We start from the raw sequence: 21,434 nt of genomic DNA, 5'->3' as shown, positions 1-21,434 counted from the left end.
TGTAGGTAAAGAGTAGGTATCCACTGAGAAAGGATTTTTCGAAATTCCACCCCAAATAGGGGATGAAAGTTTGTATGAAAGTCCGTCATTTTTCAAGTTATTTGCATGAAAATTGGTATTTGGATTTTCGATCACAAATGAAGAAATACGTGTTTCAGGATTTTTGGAAATTCAACCCCTACCTTGATTTTCTAAATTCCACCCGAGCGAAGCCGGGGCGGGTCAGCTAGTCTTTCCATAAACCATTTTACTTTACCTAGGATTAGGTTGGCAACTTAACCAGTTTTTTTCTCTCATTTTAACGCATCTCTAACCGTTAATGAACTGTTAGGTGTCTCAACTGTAGGGTAACTTGGCTTTGGCAAAAATAAAGGAACCCGTGACACTACATGTTTGACGCCGGCGTACCGCGTGTCCCCATAATTAGTGCATGCAAACGGCGTACTAATGAGTGCACCATTGTGTAGCACTGCACACTCGGACACTGACCCTGCTCTTGGCTCCTCACATGCGACGACCGACAAGCCTACAAGTAGGCCTTGCTGTATTAATGCACTAACTAATGCTGCAACAAACTGCACGTACTGACCTTTCCGAAAACATCCGGATGAAAAATAAACGTTTGTCACTATAGATATTATAGGTACTTACTTACTTTTTTTTTAAAGAATATTAGCCATGTTAAAAGACTAATATTCCCCTTTCCTCTCCAACTAAGTTTCAAGCTTGTGCTAGGAGTAGGTACGACAATAGTGCAACGGGCGGGGTTTGAACCGTCGACCTTTTTCGGTTTTCAGTCCACTCCTTTACCGGTTGAGCTATTGAGGCTCTTGAATTGCTTATTTGAAAACTAGATGATGCCCGCGACTTCGTCCGCGTGGATTTAGATTTTTAAATGCCGTGGGAACTCTTTAATTTTCCGGGATAAAAAGTAGCCTTTGTCCTTCCCCGGGATACAAGCTATCTCTGTACCAAATTTCGTCAAAATCGGTTGAACGGTTGAACCGTCAAAAGCTAGCAGACAGACAAACTCACTTTCGCATTTATAATATTAGTATTGATAGTATTGATGGATGTTGTAAATAGTTACATCATGAGCTGTGATAGCCTAGTGGTTAGGACGTCCGCCTTCTAATCGGAGGTCGGGGGTTCGATCCCGGGCACGCGCCTCTAACTTTTCGAAGCTATGTGCGTTAAATATCACTTGTTTTAACGGTGAAGGGAAACATCGTGAGGAAACCTGCATGCCTGAGAGTTCTCAATAATGTTCTCAAAGAAAGGAAGTCTGCCAATCTGCACTTGGTCAACTTGGTAGACTATGGCCAAAACCCTTCTCATCTCCTATTCTTGCTCTGTAGTGAGCCGGCGATGGATTGATCATGATGATATATTTTAAAGGAAAAGCTGACTGACTGACTGACTGATCTATCAACACACAGCTCATACCACTTGACGGAGCGGACTGAAATTTGGCATGCAGATAGCTATTATGACGTAGACATCTGCTAAGAAAGGCTTTGTGAAAATTCAAACCCTAAGGGGGTAAAATAGGAATTTGAAATTTGTGTAGTCCACGCAGACTAAGTCACGAGCATAAGCTAGTATAATATAAATGTAACCGCATGAATCCTCAATGTCAGTGATAAACCATCCACTTCTCATTATTCGAGAGCCTGACAGAAGTCTAGCCCTTAATCGAAGATTAAAATTAGCTGGCAGCTAAGGCACTCTACACACCTACGACGACTTGAATTATGCAGCGAGAATAAAAAAAAAAACCGAATAGTAGACCTTTTTTGTGAAGTTATAAATAATAATACCAATAACATAATTATTTATAACTTCACAAAAAAAAGGTTTATCATTATTATTCATATATCATATTTTACACTCGATAATAAAGTTAAAAAATATATGGACATACATTTATACAGAACTAGCTTTTGCTTGCGAGTTCTTCCGCGATACATAAATATGCCATCTATCAGTTAAACAGTTTTTGAAGCAGGTGGATAGTTTGGGAGTTTATCTCTTCTCTTATTATTATAATTTTATTTCTCAATAATTTTAGCGTAGATTGCACAAATATCAAAGGTGCTATAACAGAAAAAATATAAACATAGCATTAACTCAAAATAGCAGGCAGAAGCTTTAATAAATTCAAATCTACAACTCGGATAAACATTAAAGGTATCGGAACGTTGAATACATAAAACGCCTGTATTGAACAAGTTTCATGTTTGTAGACGCCGCTACGACTAAACTACGACTCCCATAAACACGCCTGTCTTGACTTATGTGTGCGCATGCCCTGTCCGTCGGATTGTTTAACACCGGCCCGCGATGCCGGTGCCTTATAATTGTTTTTCACGCTCATTAGGTGTAATTGAAATAAATCTTTTGTTTAATATTTATTTTTATGTGCGTCGGTTGCGAGTTATAGTGTACAGTGGACCACACAAATGGAATGGCTTCGACTGTAGAACCTATGGTAAGTATACTTCACCTATTTGCTACGATTATTAAAAAATATGTGTTTTACTTTAGACACAACTTTATTGATTAACATGGCATAATATTTGCATATTAAATCTTTGAAAAAAGTAACAGCCGAGTTTCTTGCTGGTTCTTCGTAGTAGGAAAGGCATTCCGAACCAGTGGTAGATGCATTTGACGATTCAAAAACACTTTGTACAAGTTGAATTTTTATTTTATTTATTATTCTATTTTTATGTTTATTACCAATTAATTGATACTTCATCCGCGCAGATTTAGGTATAATACGCGACAGGTCGAGATGGCAATCGGGGTCGGGATGGCGGACGGGGGGTCCCCACCCCGGTTGCCGTCCCGACCTATCGCGTACAATGCATAATTTTAAAATCAAGTGGGACCTCTTTGACTATTTGAAATAAATAAGTGTCCTAGGTCCGTCCGCAGGCATCTCATTGCCAAGTTTTTCGAAATCGGTTCATCAGTTAAGACGTGAAAAGGTAACAAACAGTCAAACAGACAGAGTTATTTTCTCATTTATTATATGAGGTAGTAAGTACCTACCTACTGTTCTTTACACGGAATACTATAAGCTAACCTGATTTCTAACTTTATGTGTATAAATGAGAAGTATGTTAAGAGCCCAATTCAATGAGAAGTGAAAACTGGACCAATCTTTAATTAAGATTTTCGAAATTTATTTAACTAGCTTTAGCCCGCAACTTCCTCCGCGTGATTTAAAGGAAGTATTGTATAGTCTAATAATAGGTAATGTAATAGGTAATTGTTTTATAGATTGACTTAAGTAGAACCTAATTTTTAATACATAATCGTTGCATAATTTTTCTAGGCAGACGCTCTTTATCTTAGGCAGCACTGCAGCATCACTTGCCACAGATCTGATTGTAGCCAAGCGCTAGTCTATAAATATTAAAAAAAACATAGTCACATAGTGCAAAAATTTATCAAGTAGGTACAACTAACAAGTGTCTCTAGATTTTAATCAAGATATGAACACAAGTTCAAACTAAGCATAATAGGAAAAGACTTGTCATTAAACCACCATTGTATACTGTCTGTACAAATCGAGTTGTATATGGTTATGGTAAGCTTCGTTATTATTCATATTATGACCTTGGGAGGCTTACGGATGATCAGGAAGCCAGTTTTAGGAGATGTTAACCATCTCTATTATGGTGGGTTCTGCAATCGCATTTTACGATCTTCTCCATATGGGGCTTTAGTTTTTAATTTTTATTATTTGTAGTAGGTATTTCTAGTTGTGGTTTGTAATAATACGATACATTAAGCGGTGATAGCCTAGTGGTTAAGACATCCGCCTTCTTTTCGGGAGGTCGGGGGTTCGATCCCGGGCACGCACCACTAACTTTTCGGAGTTATGCGCGATTTTAAAACAATTAAATATCACTTGCTTTAACGGTGAAGGAAAACACAGTGAGGAAACCTGCATGCCTGAGAGTTCTCCATGTTCTCAAAGGTGTTTGAAGTCTGCCAATCCGCATTGGGCCAGACTATGGCTTAAACCCTTCTCACTCTGAGAGGAGAGTGGGCTGGTAATGGGTGATGAAACCTACTTATTAGGTAGGTAAATATGAAGGTTTGGATGTTTGTTACTCCTTTTACTAAGTTTGAATGTTTGAAGGGATAGGTATGACTGTTTTCTACAACCGACTATCAAAAACTGTAATTTATTACCTATTTTGCATAAACTTTTTGACTTTGACTTTGACCTGTTGCGTTCTATAGGTAAGTAAGTACCTACGTATACGTTCATAAACTAAATTACACAAAAAATGACTTCTAGAGATAATTTCGGTGACTTTGTCATCCATTGTTCCGAGATGAGGATGCACAGACTGACACAATTCGCTAAAGGTTAATTCACAGATTAGTCGTCTAAACTCAAGGTTGGCACGCATAATCCATTGTGCTACCATTGTGGTAGTTGACATGATTTGTCCTACATCATTAGATATCAAAAGATATTAGGTATAATTATGTAATGTAAATATTAGTAACATTACTTTTAATGGACTAATTATGATGTTGTTTAGATATAAAAACGTGAGTTAGGTAGGTAGGTAGAGGTTTTAGGGTTCTGTATTCTGTAACCGTTTTGACGACCTACCTGGCGCAATGGTAAGTCGCGGGTAAAAGCTACTCACCGTGGTACTCAGAATAGCTTAATCGTTACTTAAGTTTAGTTAAAACGAGACAGAACTATATCTCTCACATAAATCTGTCTCGTTTTAACTCAATCTTAACGTAACGATTAGCGTCTCTGAGTACCGCGGTTAATGTATATGAGTTTTAATTGGCTAATTATTTCAAATTAACTTTTAAAAGCGTTGTGTACAAAATAATAATGCTCAACCTTATATATATAAGCAAGCTAACTCAAGCTCTATAAAATGCCCCATGCTCGAGGTTACCATTAAAAATGATTGACATAAGCATCAAACCATGCATTTCGACGCATTAATATTAACCGCAAATCCAACTTGTTTTTCTGACAAGCGTAATGAGGTAAAGGTCACTGGTTTAGTTGATTTGTTGGGCTGGGGAGCCTAACTGTGAACATGGGTAAGTATACAAAAATATGTAACCAGAACGCTAGCAAAAACTTAGGATTATTGTTATACTACCTAAATACAATTCAATACCAATAACCATTTTCCTCATTTTGTAGTTTTAGTGATTTGGTATTTTTCTACCCCACAATGTACAGCGTGCAAAACTCGGGTCAATGCCCCGCTTACGATGTGACATTGACTCCGAATGACCTACTTACGCAACGTTCGTTGATCTCTAGAGTCAGTCAGATTTTTTATTTGCAATGTGTCATGAACTCTTACAAAATATAGGATATTATTTTTTTCGCGTTTTTTATGGTATCATAATATCAGAAATCATCAGTACTATCACCTGTCTTTGTTTTTGCTAGCGTTCTGGTTACACCCTGTATATTATGAGTCCTGTTAAACTATCAATATTATCGCGGTCCTGTGTCGAGGATATTTTCATAGTATTGTAATCGCAATGTCTGCGGTTGTTCTTGAAGTCCTGGTATCCAAAAATGGCGAAACGGTATTGTTACACCTCCTATGTCTTATAGAAAGATTTGTTATACAAACAAACTTTTACAAGCCTACTTACTATAGAATCATCAAAATTCAAAAGTTCTTCGGCTGGTTCGGAATATTGCAAAGCGGCAACTCGGCCATTCGGACGAGTTTCTTTCGGTCGAGATGTCAACCAAGTCTTAATTTCTACCAAAATCAGGAAGAAACCCGCGGCGGTTGCTCTTTTTAAATATTCAATTTACAATATTATGCCATTATCAATGCAGTCTCACACACGTCCGTGGATTTGATGCACTTAACAAAAACAAAACAGCAAATCAATATTTACTTTTTTAATCGTTATTTCATAATATTCGAGTCTTTTTTAAGTTTATAAATAACTCTCAATTCCATTTTTATAAATGTTAAAGTAGCCTCCTTTCACAAACGAACTGATCTACATACAAAATATAAATATGCAAACTAGAAAATAATTTATCTCAACACCCAGCGATGCATCTTACGATCCTTTAATATAATATATCACTTGGTACGATATTAAAGTACGGAGTGCGTACCGGAACTTGATTTAATGTAGTCACTGTTATTGGATCCTGATTATTTATTACTGGCGGCCGTGAGAAAGATTCGCTATAACATTCAACTACCTATTTATACATACGTATAAAGCGTATCTTAGTATCATTAGGGTGCATGGTTGATAAATGCATTTGACGATTCAAAATATCCTTTTTTAGGGTTCCGTAGCTCAAAAGGAAAAACGGAACCCTTATAGGATCACTTTATTGTCTGTCTGTCTATCTGTCTGTCTGTCTGTCAAGAAATCTACAGGGTACTTCCCGTTGACCTAGAATCATGAAATTTGGTAGGTAGGTGGGTCTTATAGCTGGTATTAGGGGAAAAATCTGAAAACCGTGAATTTGTGGTTATATCACACAAAAAAATTAAATTGTGGTCATGAAATAATAATTAGTATTTTCATATTTCGAAAAGTAAGATAACTATATCAAGTGGGGTATCATATGAAAGGTCTTCACCTGTACATTCTAAAACAAATTTTTATTTATTTTTATCCATCATAGTTTTTGAATTATCGTGCAAAATGTCGAAAAATACGACTGTATTACGTAACCCTCGGTGCGCGAGTCTGACTAGCACTTGGCCGGTTTTTTTTAAAATTGCAATGTAGGGTTGCACTCGACGACAATCATGCTTAGAAAAGCAATGATGAGGTCTAGGTTGGAAAGCGCTTGCCTAGAAGATGCCTATTCACTCTTGTTTTGAAGGTATTTAGTTGCAAAAGTTTCATTGATTATAAAATATTTTTATTTATTTTATCGATGCATTGATGTCATGCAATGACGTAATAAAAATTTTTTAGTAGTGATCTAAAATAAAATTATAATAATAATTTATTAAGAATATAATAAATGGTTAGGTATACCTACATCTACACTTAACATTATAAAGGGACAAAGTTCGTAAGTTTGGATGTAGAGGATAATCTCTGGAACTAATGATTCGATTCTGAAAATTCTTCACTGATAGATTTCCCCGAATGTTGACTTTATTGTAATAGAACAAAGTTGTGGGAAAAGCTAGTAAAATAAAAACAGAGAGCGAAAATGCAATCTTTTTTTATTTGTTTTTATTTTCTAAGTACGCGTTAATTTTATTGCAAATAATATTATACTGTAGCTACAGTTAGGTAATTTTTAGTTGAAAGTTTATTCTTTTATCTAGCAAAAGATAAAAATATTTTTTTCCAAAATTTTGTATCATGTTTCGTTTTACCAAAGATTAATTACTTGCTCTAATTCTCTATTTCACGTATCTACCTAAATAGGTACCTACTTACTTCCAATAGGAACTACAATTCCAATGAATAACTAATCAAAATGATAAATCCCATACTATTTCACAGCAAGGTGTGCAATCGGCAAGCCTTCGTCACAGATGTAGACCATCTGCGACAAGTTTGATTAATTGCCGTATTTAAGCCCCGAGCCTCTACTCTACCTATTTGAGTTGGATTTACCACGCTACATTTGGTTTTCGGGTCACAATTTATTATATTTAATTACACTGAATTCATTTAAAGAAATACCTATTATACTATGTTGGTTACTGTTGAAGGAGTAAAGACGCTTTTTAGATCGGCAAAATAAAACCTAAAGATCAGTTTTATGATTATTATGTCGAATCGTAGAGCATACAAATAATGGGTTAAAAGTTATATCTAAAAATAATTTTTTCTGTTACTCAAAGCTTTTGATTCCTGATTTTATGGAAAGTTACTTCTAACTTATCCACGTTTTTACTTATTTATATTATGTTACATTTTAATCTGTTACCTATTAAATAATATCTATATTATTTCTTTTTTATTTTACTGCATTTCCTCTTTCTACATATTGTTTCTATAATCCTGTCCCCATGACTAAAGGTTAGGCACCAGGTTGCCTACAATAAAAAGTTTAAAACACACAAATAAAAGTTTTCTGTTTTTTTTCTAGTGTAAAATGCACACTGCCCATCGCCTGTGCGCTTCTACATTACATCCGGCCATGAGAATATGTAAAGCAAAAATTTGGAAGCTTGGAAGGTGCTAAGAGCTACCCATTACCACAATTCTCCAAACCTAGACATGACTATGAAAATGAGGTCATAATAAATATTGATAGCATCGGTAGGTACCTACTAAAAACTGGCCAAGTGCGAGTCCAAGGCTCGCGCAATGAGGGTTCCGTACTACAGTCGTATTTTTTCGACATTTTGCACGATAATTCAAAAAATATGATGCATACAAATACATAAAAATCTGTTTTAAAATACACAGGTGAAGACCTTTCATATGATACCCCACTTGATATCCTTCCACCTTACTTCCACCTTACTTCGAAAACTGAAAATACTAATTATTAGTTTATGACCACAATTTTTTTTTGTGTAACCACAAATTCACGGTTTTCAGATTTTCCCCGAATGTCTGCTATAGGACCTACCTACCTGCCAAATTTCATGATTCTAGGTCAACGGGACCCTGTAGGTTTCTTGACAGACCGACAGACAGACAACAAAGTGATCCTACAAGGGTTCCGTTTTTCCTTTTGAGGTACGGAACCCTAAAAATTAAAAAAAAAAGTGTAGGTACCTTAGAGTAGAAACGTGCATCTAACCCAGGCATTGATTGATGCATCAATAAGTACGTAAATCCATTAAGGTAATACCGTCTGTCTGTTAATTGTGCATTTCTGCGGCTGTCGGAGCTGACTTCTGATGGTTCTGATGTTGTAGTGTTCCCTTTGATGCTTACGTCCACTTTACGTCAGTACAGAGAAGGCTTTTCTTTATGCTTACGTCCATTTTATTTCAGCAGAAAGTTGGCTTTTCTTTCTCTTATCTGATTGATATGAGGTCTCAGATCGAACGAAAAGCCCACCCGAATTTCTTGAAAGAAATTCTCAGAAGCAGTCCAAAGTAAGAAAGTTTTCCACCCTTGAAGAACCCGGAAAGCTGTTGCACGTCTTGCACCTGATCTCTTTCCGATCTTGTCGGATTGCCGTCCCATTTATCTATATGAGCGTGAGACAATGCACACACTTGTGCAACAGATACACCGGCTACCCAAGGCATATCAAACTACTTTATTGAAATTTTTAAAAGCTAATAACTTCACACTGGTGATATTTCTACTTATTAAAAACACTGCTAAGTACTGCATATTTAAAATCTGCTCCTAATTTTCTCAACTGAAACGGTTTGGGTGTTTGAAATGGAGTTAGTTTAAAGGTAACACGCACAAACTCTTATGATAGAGTTCCCGCAGTATTTTTAACCACGCGGATGAAGTCGCTAGCATTACCTTGTACCTACGTATTAAGTAGGTACGAGTAGCTATATTAAATGATCCCAATCCGGAATCGAATGTGGGACCTTTTTTTAAAGTTTCAAGTGTTCCCGCCGCTACTAGATACCTAATATTGTAAGGTCGTCAACACCAACCATTTATCACTGTCAGTAGTAGGTATAATAACAAAAACAAAACACGATCGCGATATTACAACAAGATACTAATTAATTAGATATGTACAATTTCTTTGCCTTGAAACGGTTAATTAATCCTAAAATACCAACGAACACTCCTTTTCTAAGGTTCGCGTTATGCTAATATTTATAGTAAAGCCATACAAACAGGCCACTTTTGACGGTTGACAGATTTTTTTTTATTCATTATAGGTAAACGCTTGACCTCAATCACATCCGATGGAAAGTAACGATGTGGCCTAAGATGGGACGCGTTTACCTAGAAGATGCCTATTTACTCTTGTTTAAAGATACCCGGGTTGTAATTGGTAGGAAACACAGATCGTGGAAGAGTACTCCAAACCTTGCCATGCGTATGAGGAATGATGACGCAAAACGTTTCGTGCGTGTTGATGGAATGTTGACGACATAAGGATGGAAACTCACCCGACATCGTGCGGTGCGGTGGTAAAATGGTGAAGGGGGGACAAGATCAAAAAGCACGCACTGAGATTTGGCAACATTGGCTGAATTTATGGTATTATTTCTGCAACAATCCATTTCAGCTAATAGTGAGAGAGTATCGACTTATCAGAGATGATTGCAATTTTTACACTGGTAACTGTCAATTTACGGCAGTAGACCTCCTGTAGTAATAGTAGGAGCGCTGTCAGAGTGAACTATACCTAGTTTTTTTTTTAATCCCGAAGACAAAAATGACGTTTCGAGTGTTGCCTGTTCTTTACGGCTCTTTAATAGCGATTTGTTGCAATCGTTACTTACCGATAAATATTTGTCTGTATTCTTGTCGGATGTGTATGAGACAACAAAATGTGTTGAAAATAATTCCAATTTAAATGAAATAAGTTTATTCTGGCTGGCTGGTATAAGGCTGATTCTCAATTTACGAGTTTTACATACTATTGAAAAATTCCTTAGGTGGATTAATTTTGTATTTTTTTGTTATCTACCTACTAATTATTTTTCTAACTAACTATTAAGCTTTCTATAAAATGTCAAACTGTTTGTGAAATGTCAAAAGTGGCGTTTTAAAATGGCTCTACTGTAGTAACTAGATAGAGTGGGTCAAATGTTTCGATTTATACAATTCAAATGGCAACCGCCGTAAGTCAAGGCCCCGATATTGAACTAGATATATCCGGTTGCTATATTTATGTGGTGCACAATGAGTTTAACTCAAAGCTTTGTTATAGCTTTTACCATGACTCCGTTTGGGCTAATGGAATAGGTATAGTTCGCGACAGGTTGAGATGGCAATCGGGGTATGAGGCGGGGAGACGCCCCGCACATCCGCACGTCACCCGCACCGGGTTAGCGCGGAGGCTGTGCGGGTGTGCGGGGCGTCGCCACCCCGATTGCCATCTCAACCTGTCACCTACCATCGGTACATTTACCTACATTAATTTGTTATACATATAATTGATACTTGTAACTTGCATCGATAAATAATAATTTGTTCAATATAATTCAAATGTATAATGACATTAAATGATTCATGTATTATTTTAATTATGCATAATGAGTTAAGCCGGTAACAGTTTTATTCTGGTTTAATTAGAGCGCATACATTAACATGACAATGTCAAAACATTCCGCTGGCTCACTGTCAACCGAATGTCACTAATGTCAAGAGATGCTGCCGAGCTCTGATAGTGTACAGGCGCGCACGAAAAATAAAAACAATTAATAGACTGATTCAGCTTTAAATTCTTTGATAACCAGCCATGTAGCCGATGGAGTTTCCTATCATCCCCTATTTGGTATGCAATATGGTATTAGTATTAATAGTGTATTGATACACTACACGGTAATGAAGAAGAAATGAGGATATGATCAGTACCCTTATTATAAATGCGAAAGTGTGTTTGTTTGTTGGTTTGTCCTTCAATCACGTCGCAACGGTGCAACGGATTGACGTGATTTTTTGCATGGGTATAGATACAGACCTGGAGAAAGCCATAGGCTACCCTACACTACCATTTTATCCCGGAAAATCAAAGAGTTCCCCCGGTTTTTAAAAACCCTAATTCCACGCGGATGAAGTCGCGGGCATCAGCTAGTTTTGAAATAAAGTCTACTTAATTAAATAAGTCATTAAATTTACCCTTCATTTGTACTAAAAGATATAATTATGTACTTTGAAAAAGGTCTACAAATATTTAGGTATAAGCTTAAAAAGCACTAGTAACTTCCAAAACGTAGTCCCCGTCTTTTAGTTTGGCTCGTCTTGGCGGGGGCACTTCCGTGCCCCCTGATAATAATATTTAATTCATAGATTAATTAATGGTCCTAAAACTACCTAAAATAGTGTCATTACTATGTGTTTGGTAATATAGACATTTTTGTTTTAATTGTACAAATTATATTTGTGTAATTCAAACAAATATCCATAACGACTTGTGTCTTGTTGTAAACAATTTTAATCAATAAATCATACAATACTGTCCAATTTTGTGCAATATTAAACAATTCAGAAACGTGTTAAGAATAATAATTAAATTAAAATCTAATGCATTACTGCCGCCTATTTTACGGCAATAAAGCAATGAATTAACGGGTCGGTTAGTGGCTACACCCAGTCATTACTGATACGCTCTGTAATCTATATTAAATTAAAGAGCTTTAGCTATATCTAGTTAATGTAGTACAACATAGGCGAAATTCCTCTTGGCTTTTTTCTTGTGATGGCTTAATAAATCGCAATTTGCTATAATAGGTACGTATATGCGGTAACAAACGTCGTATACTGTATGTTTCTTCACAATCCCGTGGGGACTTTATTTTGAGAGATAAAAAAGATTCCGACAAGTTGAGAACCTCCTCCTTTTTTGAAGTTGGTTAAATAGTATAAGAGATAGATGAAATATAAATCTCTACATAGTATAAAATAAAGTCGCTTCCCGCTGTCTGTATGTATGAACGCGTAGATCTTTTAAACTACGCAACGGATTTTAATGCAGTTTTCACCAATAGATAGAGTGATTCAAGAGGAAGGTTTATAGGTATAATTTAATATTGGTTTGTGTAAATTTGTTGAAATATGAAGATATTTGAACAAAATGTCGGAAGAAATCAAGCTTCCATCGAAAATTAACAAATATTACGCGCAAAAAACGAGACGGAGGCGGCGGTGGTCGCATTTATAATATAAGTATGGAAGTGACACTACATAAGTAGCTACATTGCCACCCATGCGAAGCCGGGGCGGGCCGCTAGTAATAGAATAAAAGAAAATTGTATATCTCTCTCCCCGGGGTGCTATGCAAAATATCTCTGTACCCGTCCAAATCGGTTAAGCCGATGGCCTGTAAAAATGTAATCGACCGATAGACAGAAAAACAAACACACATATTAGGGGTTTCAACATAAGTATGGATTATCGAGGAGCAAAATCGTAGTGCAGACGTGGCGTGAAAACACTTAATTATTTATCCGCCAAATACCACGTATGGCTATTTGCTATTTAACTACAACCCAAAGTCTTTGAAGAACATAAGTTGTCGTCTCTCACAATTTCTGTTTTAAGTCTCGTTTACGCCGTTCGAAAATATTTTTCCTAACGGCGAAACCAAGAAGCAAATTAAAATATGATATGATAGCGATGTATGACTTTTGTGCACAAGTACGGAAGGGTCCAAACAAACCTGCCCGCTGATCGGCTTAGGTATCTACATCGGACCGTCTGTCTGTCCACGTGCCCGGATCAAATGCTCTGCGACGCTTGTACTTAGTCCAAGAGATAGCTGTAATATTACTTGCAGGTATTATACAAGACTTTATATTGTTTTTAATGTAAAACAAAGGTCCTCCTTTTGTTCTTTCTTCCTTGAAAGGAGAAACAAAAACCTTTAATGTTGCTCTAGAGTAAATTGGTGACATTTATTTAGAAGTACAGAATATAACATTACATTACATTACATTGTATAATTCGCGACAGGTCGAGATGGCAATCGGCAATGAGGCGGGGTGACGCCCCGCACACCCGCGCTTGCCCGCACTAGTGCGGGTGCGCGATTCCCACCCCGATTGCCATCACGACCTGTCGCGTACTATACTTGTACCTACATTATTAGGTACGTAAGCAAATATACATTTATAATTTTTATGTACTAAGTAGATATTGGCCGCGACGTCGTCTGCGTGGATTTAGGTTTCTTTATCAATCCCGTAGGGGCTGTTTGATTTTCCGTTGTCTTATGCCACTCTCGAGCTCTCTGATCACGCCATAACGTAGCAACAGAGCGATGGGATTTTATCGTTGGACCTGGAGAGTGACATAGGTTACTTTTTAACCCGGAAAATCGAAGAGTTCCCCTGGGATTTAAGAAAAACCTAAATCCACGTGGACAAAGTCGGCGGCATCGTCTAGTATAAAATACTTTATTGGACAACAAACATTACAATTACAAATTAAAAGATAGATAACAATATAACTAGATAAGAAGGTAAGTAATAGGTAAGAAGGTATGTAATGTACCTACTTGATTAATTGCAAATAATATGACCGCTGTCTCTTAGTCTATAATTTGTGGAAGTGTATGATTAATGGACGAGTGATGCAACTCTACGGGATACGGGATTAATGAAGTGACATTCTTGAATCGCTTATCCCATTTAAATTATCCCAAACTGCACTATGATTTCACATTCACATAAACTTAATAGAAAGTAATTTAATTCATATTAAGTAATAATATACTTGATTGCATATTTGGTAACTGAAACTGAAAAACCAATAGGTACTAAAAACTCAAGGTATGCATTTATATAATAAAAAATTACGAAGAGATTAAAAACGAATAGAGGGAAACTTAGCTAATCTCTATACGTAGAGTTCTTATCGGATCTTAAAATAAATAATTTGTAAAAAATAAATAGGTAGGTACAATTAAAACAATATAATAGGTATTTTTTTCTACTAATTTTTACTTTTTATTACACTAGTTTTTATGAAAACTAAAAAAAATATGAGTAAAAAATCTTTCACCGTGATAAGCAAATAGTAAACTTTTTTTTACGAAAAAAGTACGATTCATTACTAAATAGACTCTTTCGGCATTACTACAATAGATGTCGTCCAGTAATTTCGGAATGCCCGATAAAATACTCGACTGCTTTTTAGCCTCTAACAATAAGAGCAAGTCATCTCTAACCTAATATAAATAGCTGACATTGAACGAAAGACTATAAGGTCTATCTTCCAGATATAAACTTATGCGATAAGCTAAAAATATTTAATAAAAGTTTTCCGCAAAGATACTAATTTTGATATCTAAGTTAACTTAGTATACTATTGCTAGAAACTTAGTAGGTATTACTTACTACAAAAAAAATTTTTTTGGGAAAAACTTGAAATACTTTCTGGCCCGTATTTTGTTATTTATGATAAAGATTATCTTGTTTTAGATTTATTTATCAAAGAAAGTCAGGGAGACGAATTTATGTATATTGATTTTGTTGTGGGCTCTTCTCAGACCTGGGCGCGTTTGGAACCCTCGTAGCTTTAGTTTTAAGTTCGCGTAACAATTATCACCACAATATCTTACAAATCCAACAACCGACCATCAAAAAGAGTAATTTATTACCTATTTTAAATAAATTTTGAATTTTGAATTTTTCGAATTTTGATTCATAATGAATACAAAGTAGAGATCCTTAAATCCTACTAGTTACTTAATATTATAATTGCAAAAGTGTGTTTGCATATTTTTGTTTATCCTTCAATCACGCTGCAACGGAGCAGCGGATTGATGTGATTTTTTGCATGTGTATAAAATACCTCGAAAATGACTTAGGTCTTCCTCTTATCCCAGAAAATCAAACAACTGGCACTGGATTTAAAAAAATCCTTATTTCACGCATAATAAGTAGTGTGCCTCATCTAGTTTTTCATGAATATAATTAAGAGTGATGGCAAATTTGATGGGTTTGGCACGCGCAATTTTAATTCCAATACCATGACCTAGAAAGGAAAAACTTATTTTTTGTACTCAACCTGTCTGGTAACACTATAGTATTTGTTATTATAGCTCTGGATGTGCATTTACCTTTAAACCCGTAATGGTCTTACGCGCATTACGTTATTTTGAGTGGTTTGTGGGGAACAAAAAACCTAGAGACAATTTGAGTTATGCGCGGAGCATTCAGACTGAGCCCGATAAATCAACTTGAGATTCTCTTCTTCTTCTTCTAGTGCGACACTAGCTGATACCCGCGACATTGTACGCGTGGGTTTAGTTTTTAAAAATCAAGTGGAAACTTTTTGATTTTCCGGGATAAAAAGTAGCCTATGTCACTCTCCAGGTCTTAAACTATACCCTATACCGTTGCTCTATCCCGTCAATCACGTGATTGAAGGACAAACCAACAAACCAACACAGATTAATGTATTTTTAATTGAGAATCTCCTCCTTTCTTGGAAGTCGGTTAAAATAATTGCTGTACTTTTATAACAATATATACCAATTATATTTAATCATATATTTTTGGTCACGATTAACGATTACCGATTAAAATTAATTATTCGTAATCATAAAAATTTCGATTACCTACGATAATTAATTTTTAAACGTTAATGGCGATTAAATTTTTGCCAATATTGGTATGCACCTACTTAACATAGATAGAGCGTTATATAATAAGTATAATTTTCTTTAAAATGGTACAAAGAAGATAACCACATAATCCAATATATTAGTTCGGTTTGTTAGGCACCAAGTCACGACATCGGCGCCGAATTGAGAAATGTGCTAACAAACTCAACATACGGGCTAAAATTATTCCTAAAATAATATTTATAAAACTAAAGTAATATTTGAATATATTGAAATATTATTTAAATTCACTGGTTTTTTTCAAAGTTTTGTCTCTGATTTTCGAAGTCCATTTTTCACTCAGTTTCTTATAGCATCCAACCCTTAGTGGATTAAATTATTTTCTATTGATTTAAAAATCGTTTAGATACGACGAAGGCTTACGCGTCAAACTCATCTTGTAGTTTTGTTCACTTTGCTTTAGCTAATAAATTGGTAAGCACAGATGCAAAGCCAAAGATAGTTAAGTATAGTAGAGTGCTCGGCAGAAAGTAATGTACATCGGCCTTTAGAATGACATTTCGGCTTTGTTGAGTGTTGTATCTGTCACTCATACCTATAATATGACGTTTTGTCGGTCTCAACGACAGAGACAATGGTCTACAAATCTGCTATCTCCTTCTAATAGTCGATGTACATTACTTTCTGCTGCGTACTGTAGGTACCTGACAGGTCGAGAATGCAATCGGGGTATGAGGCAGGGGGACGCCCCGCACACGCGCACGTCACCTGCGCTAGCCCGCACCGGGTAAACGCGAGGGCTGTGCTTGTGTGTGGCGCGTCCCACCACAATTGCCATCTCGACCTGTCGCTTACTATAGATATGTAATACAAGAAATGTCGCATTAATTATTAGAAAAATAAACAAGAGGTATGTACACACTAGTTTTCACGTTACAACATTATGGTGATGCTAGAAGTTTAGCACTTCCGCCGTCAGTGTAAACATGGCCCACTCTTGTGTGAAACGTCATTATTTAGCGTGGTTAGCGTGTCTAATAAAAGTATGTACATTGTACATAGCTACCGAATAAATTGAGGAAAATTCTTTTTATGTACCGACATAGCTACAAATGTGTACAACCTTATTCTACCACAGAAGAGCGACAAACCCTGAACACTGGCACCCTTATCTAGGAAAGGCATTCCGAACCAGTGGTAGATGCATTTGACGATTCAAAAGTACCTAATTGTAAACGTTTAATTGAATAAAAAATATTTTTATTTGTATACTAGCTTAGGCTCGCGACTTCGTCCGCGTGGACTACAGAAACTTCAAACCATTATTTCACTCCCTTTGAATTTTCAAAAATCCTTTCTTAGCGGAAACCTACGTCATAATAGCTATCTTCATGCCAAATTTCAGCTCGATCCGTCCAGTAGTTTGAGCTGTGCGTTGATAGATCAGTCAGTCAGTCAGTTAGTCAATCAGTCAGTCAGTCACATTTTCCTTTTATATATTTAGATTTATTTATCTGATCGACATCACGCATCATGTGGTAGAAAACACCAATTGATTGTTGATAACTTCTTACCGATTCTGTAGGCTACGGCTTCTATCTACCTTTTCCAAGTTAGCCCGCTAGGTACCACCTTAGACTGCATCGTCACTAAACATCAGGCTCACCTGATGGTAAGTGGATCCTTGACTAGGATCTCAATCCTAGTCAGGGCTAGCTAGTAATCGAATAAAAGTAATTTAGTAGTGCTTGTTAGTCCATTTGGTCGATATGTACTGTTTATCACTTGGCTGTACCTACTTGTAATAAAACTTCCCATCTAATCATCATGGTTATATACCGATAAATGTTCACTGCTGGACCTACTAGGGGGTTGGCGCTGCGCTTTTCGGTGCGAGGTCGCTATTATATCAACTTGAGACTCCGACATCTGTCGGTTTTTCGACGAAGTGCCTGGCCCATTGCCACATCAGCTTCGCAACCCACTGAACTACACCTATCGGGTACTCTGGTTCTCCTACGGATCTTCTCTTTTGATTTCTGATTTGATCACGTAGATAAACTCCAAGCATAGCGTCATATTCATAGTGAGCCTCATCTAATAACCAAACTCAAACATTCTGCAGGGTGATATAGTTATATTTTTGGTTACGCAACAAATACATGTATGCGCAAATGTAATAATTATAGATTCGATATGCCAGGTTTAATCCGGAGGTTTAGTTATAAAATGTACGTATCTTGAAGCACTTGATCGTATTATGCAATTTGCAATCATTACAGTTTCGTATACCTGACAGATCGCTCTTGTTATATTCATCAGAATGTTTGGTATCTAAATAATATCATTCTGAGGAGGTATTTTCTTTTTATTAAAATTTGATCAACAACTAAGTAATTTTAACCAATAATGCCCGGTTTCTGAGTACTTTTATCGACAGTTTATCTATTCAATAGCGCTATAAGTAATAAGTTTTTTTTAATATTTGACTTTTAAAATCTATCTTGTTTACCTCACTCAACTCACTCAACTTATAATGCGTAAAATTTAACTCCACACGCGCCATTTTAAGTTTCTGTGTCAAATTTTAATGTCAAAAGTACGACTTTAGTCCTTATTTTATAGATAAACCATGAACCGTATTTTTGATATGACAGTTGACAGTTGACCCATAGAATTAATAATAAAGTCATTTTGTAAGGACTATAATATGTTACTTAAAAAAATATAACAATAAGGTACTATCTAACTATCTATAGGTAGGTAGGTATAGCAGATTATTCTAGGTACTCACAGCCTATGTACTCGTTACGGAGTAAACTCAAATAATAAAATTGACACATCGAAATGATTAGATATGTTTGTGAAAATTGTTGTGTAATAAAATACGTATTTACTGAAAAAGAGTGGATTTTCTAAGAAGTACCATTAGTATGTATACCTACCTCATAGCTAAGATAGGTACAGTGCTCTCTAGATGTTCAAGGCTACATAATATATTAATATATTATAGGTATCAGTGGTATTTACTATACGTAGTACGTTTAAAATTGTTGTTTTTAGGATTCCGTACCTCAAAAGGAAAAACGGAACCCTTATAGGATCACTTTGTTGTCTGTCTGTCTGTTTGTCTGTCTGTCTGTCCGTCTGTCTGTCAAGAAACCTACAGGGTACTTCCCGTTGACCTAGAATCATGAAATTTGGCAGGTAGGTAGATCTTATAGCTGACATTTGGGGAAAATCTGAAAACCGTGAATTTAGGGTTAGATCACACAAAAAAAATTAAATTGTGGTCATGAAGTAATAATTAGTATTATCAACTTTCGAAGTGAGTGACTATATCAAGTGGGGTATCACATGAAAGGTCTTCACCTGTACATTCTAAAACAGATTTTTATTTATTTTTATGCATCATAGTTTTTGAATTATCGTGCAAAATGTCGAAAAAATACGACTGTAGTACGGAACCCTCATTGCGCGAGCCTGACTCGCACTTGGCCGGTTTTTACAAGTGGCCTTACTTATATGTATAAGTATGTAGAAGAGTATAGGTCTAATACGAGTAATTATGTAGACTTTCTGGGTAAGACGATCTCCTCGCAACATCCATGCCTTAGTTTTGCAATATTTTATCAAACCAATATTGAAAGCACTTAGCCAAGAATGTAAGATATCTATTGACACCAATTTAAACCGCATGTTTCATAGTTTCTGCCACATAGCCCATGGTATTGGCTTGCAAGCCCTTTGTAGAGCCGATTGGCATGTAGAGCTTCAAGGCAGCTCAAGAATGGCATCTTCTGTATCAAGATCCTCTCTAGCTCGTTGAGCTCAGTAAACTTTTAATTAAAGAAAGTGTCATAAACCAAACTTACGTCACAGAAGATATAATTGCTTACGTATCGCACCCCTAGATCAAAACTGTTTCATCTCATAAACCTCGCAGATTGAGAACCTCATTTTCCGGTCCCTGACTTGATTACTTATCTGTGGAAATGAAACTGTAATACCTAATAACTGTATGTATTCAGGAAAATTATCGTGGTTATTAACTGTCCTGGCTGTCCAGCGCGGAAATACAGCCAGTATTCTTGGCACCATTCCACATGGGCATGATTTATATGTATAGTAATTAGATAAGGCTAGCTTTAAGTTTTATTGTAATATTTTCAATATTATTTTGTGGTTTGCACAATATATTTTTGTAAAAGTTTTTATTTTATTTTAATAGCATCTTTTTTTAATCTGTAGGTATATTATCAAAAATCAGTCTTTTGATAAAGTGTGTTATAGAGTTGAAACAGTTTTGATATACAGATAATAGTTAGATATTGTATTCCAAATTAAGGTGGGTTCCCAACGAGTCACACTCAATCGTGTCACAGTGTGACTCGTTGGGAACTCATAGAATTTTTTTCCTTATTGAGTCACACTGTAACTAGTTGCAACCTTTTTATTCATTCGAATTCCCAATGAGTCACACTGTTACTTTGGGTGTGACTCGTTGGGAAGATTTATTTATAGATCGCGTGGTTAAAAAAAACATTAGGTATTTGGCACAAACCTCGTGAACATGATGGCGAGGCGGATATATCAGTGGTACGCTCTGAGTGGCGTCCCCCGGGGCCCCTACACTTGGCATCATTGGCGCCCGAGGCCCCCCTTGCCAACCACGTCTTAATACCTGAAAAGAAATAATAGATAAATGCTATAATAGATTAAAGATAAAAAGCGAAGGCGGGTATGGCAAAGTTGCACCATGATAGTTTACTGCATGTTTATTTAACAAGCGATTGTGCAGTTTCATTAATTAATCATTATTAATCCAATTAATTAAGCAAAAAAAATAACAGTCGTTTCAAACGCGTGTTTATTTTACCCATGTAAAGACTGTAGTATGCAAGAATTTTAGTATCTAATACCTTTGTCGTATGTAGGTAGGTACCCATACTTACATATGTTTACGCTCTAAGAGTCAGTCAAAAAAGCTCGTTAATTCAGTTAGATTATAGCCGAAGACACCCACTTTTTATGACGCTACCGAAGAGAGCGGCGTGTCCGATTGGCTACCCCATTTATGGCAGGCGATAAATTACCCGCGACTTGTACCACTGAAGATGGTATGCTAAAAAAGTATCCAAACAACACATCATAAGTGCTACAAGACCAATCCGAGATAAGCATTTTGAAATGCTCCTAATTTGGAAGGGGGAGGATCTAAACATCTTTAAAGGTA

General features: G+C 36.2%; 1 protein-coding gene across 2 annotated transcripts in view; it reads right to left on the bottom strand.

The window, feature by feature from the left end:
- Positions 1–21,434, bottom strand: part of LOC117992381 (PAS domain-containing protein cky-1-like) — a 157,860-nt gene that overhangs the window by 117,958 nt on the left and 18,468 nt on the right. For both annotated transcript variants that reach the window (XM_034980062.2, XM_069505903.1), the window contains exon 2: positions 20,763–20,882. In XM_034980062.2, the coding sequence (XP_034835953.1) occupies positions 20,763–20,773 (11 nt within the window). In that variant the 5' untranslated portion in view covers positions 20,774–20,882. The remainder of the gene's footprint in view (positions 1–20,762; positions 20,883–21,434) is intronic.

The sequence above is a fragment of the Maniola hyperantus genome, chromosome 21 (genome assembly GCF_902806685.2).
Source record: "Maniola hyperantus chromosome 21, iAphHyp1.2, whole genome shotgun sequence".
Classification (NCBI taxonomy): domain Eukaryota; kingdom Metazoa; phylum Arthropoda; class Insecta; order Lepidoptera; family Nymphalidae; genus Maniola; species Maniola hyperantus.
The sequence above is the reverse complement of the archived record's forward strand: the minus strand, read 5'-3'. Positions and strand labels throughout refer to the sequence as shown.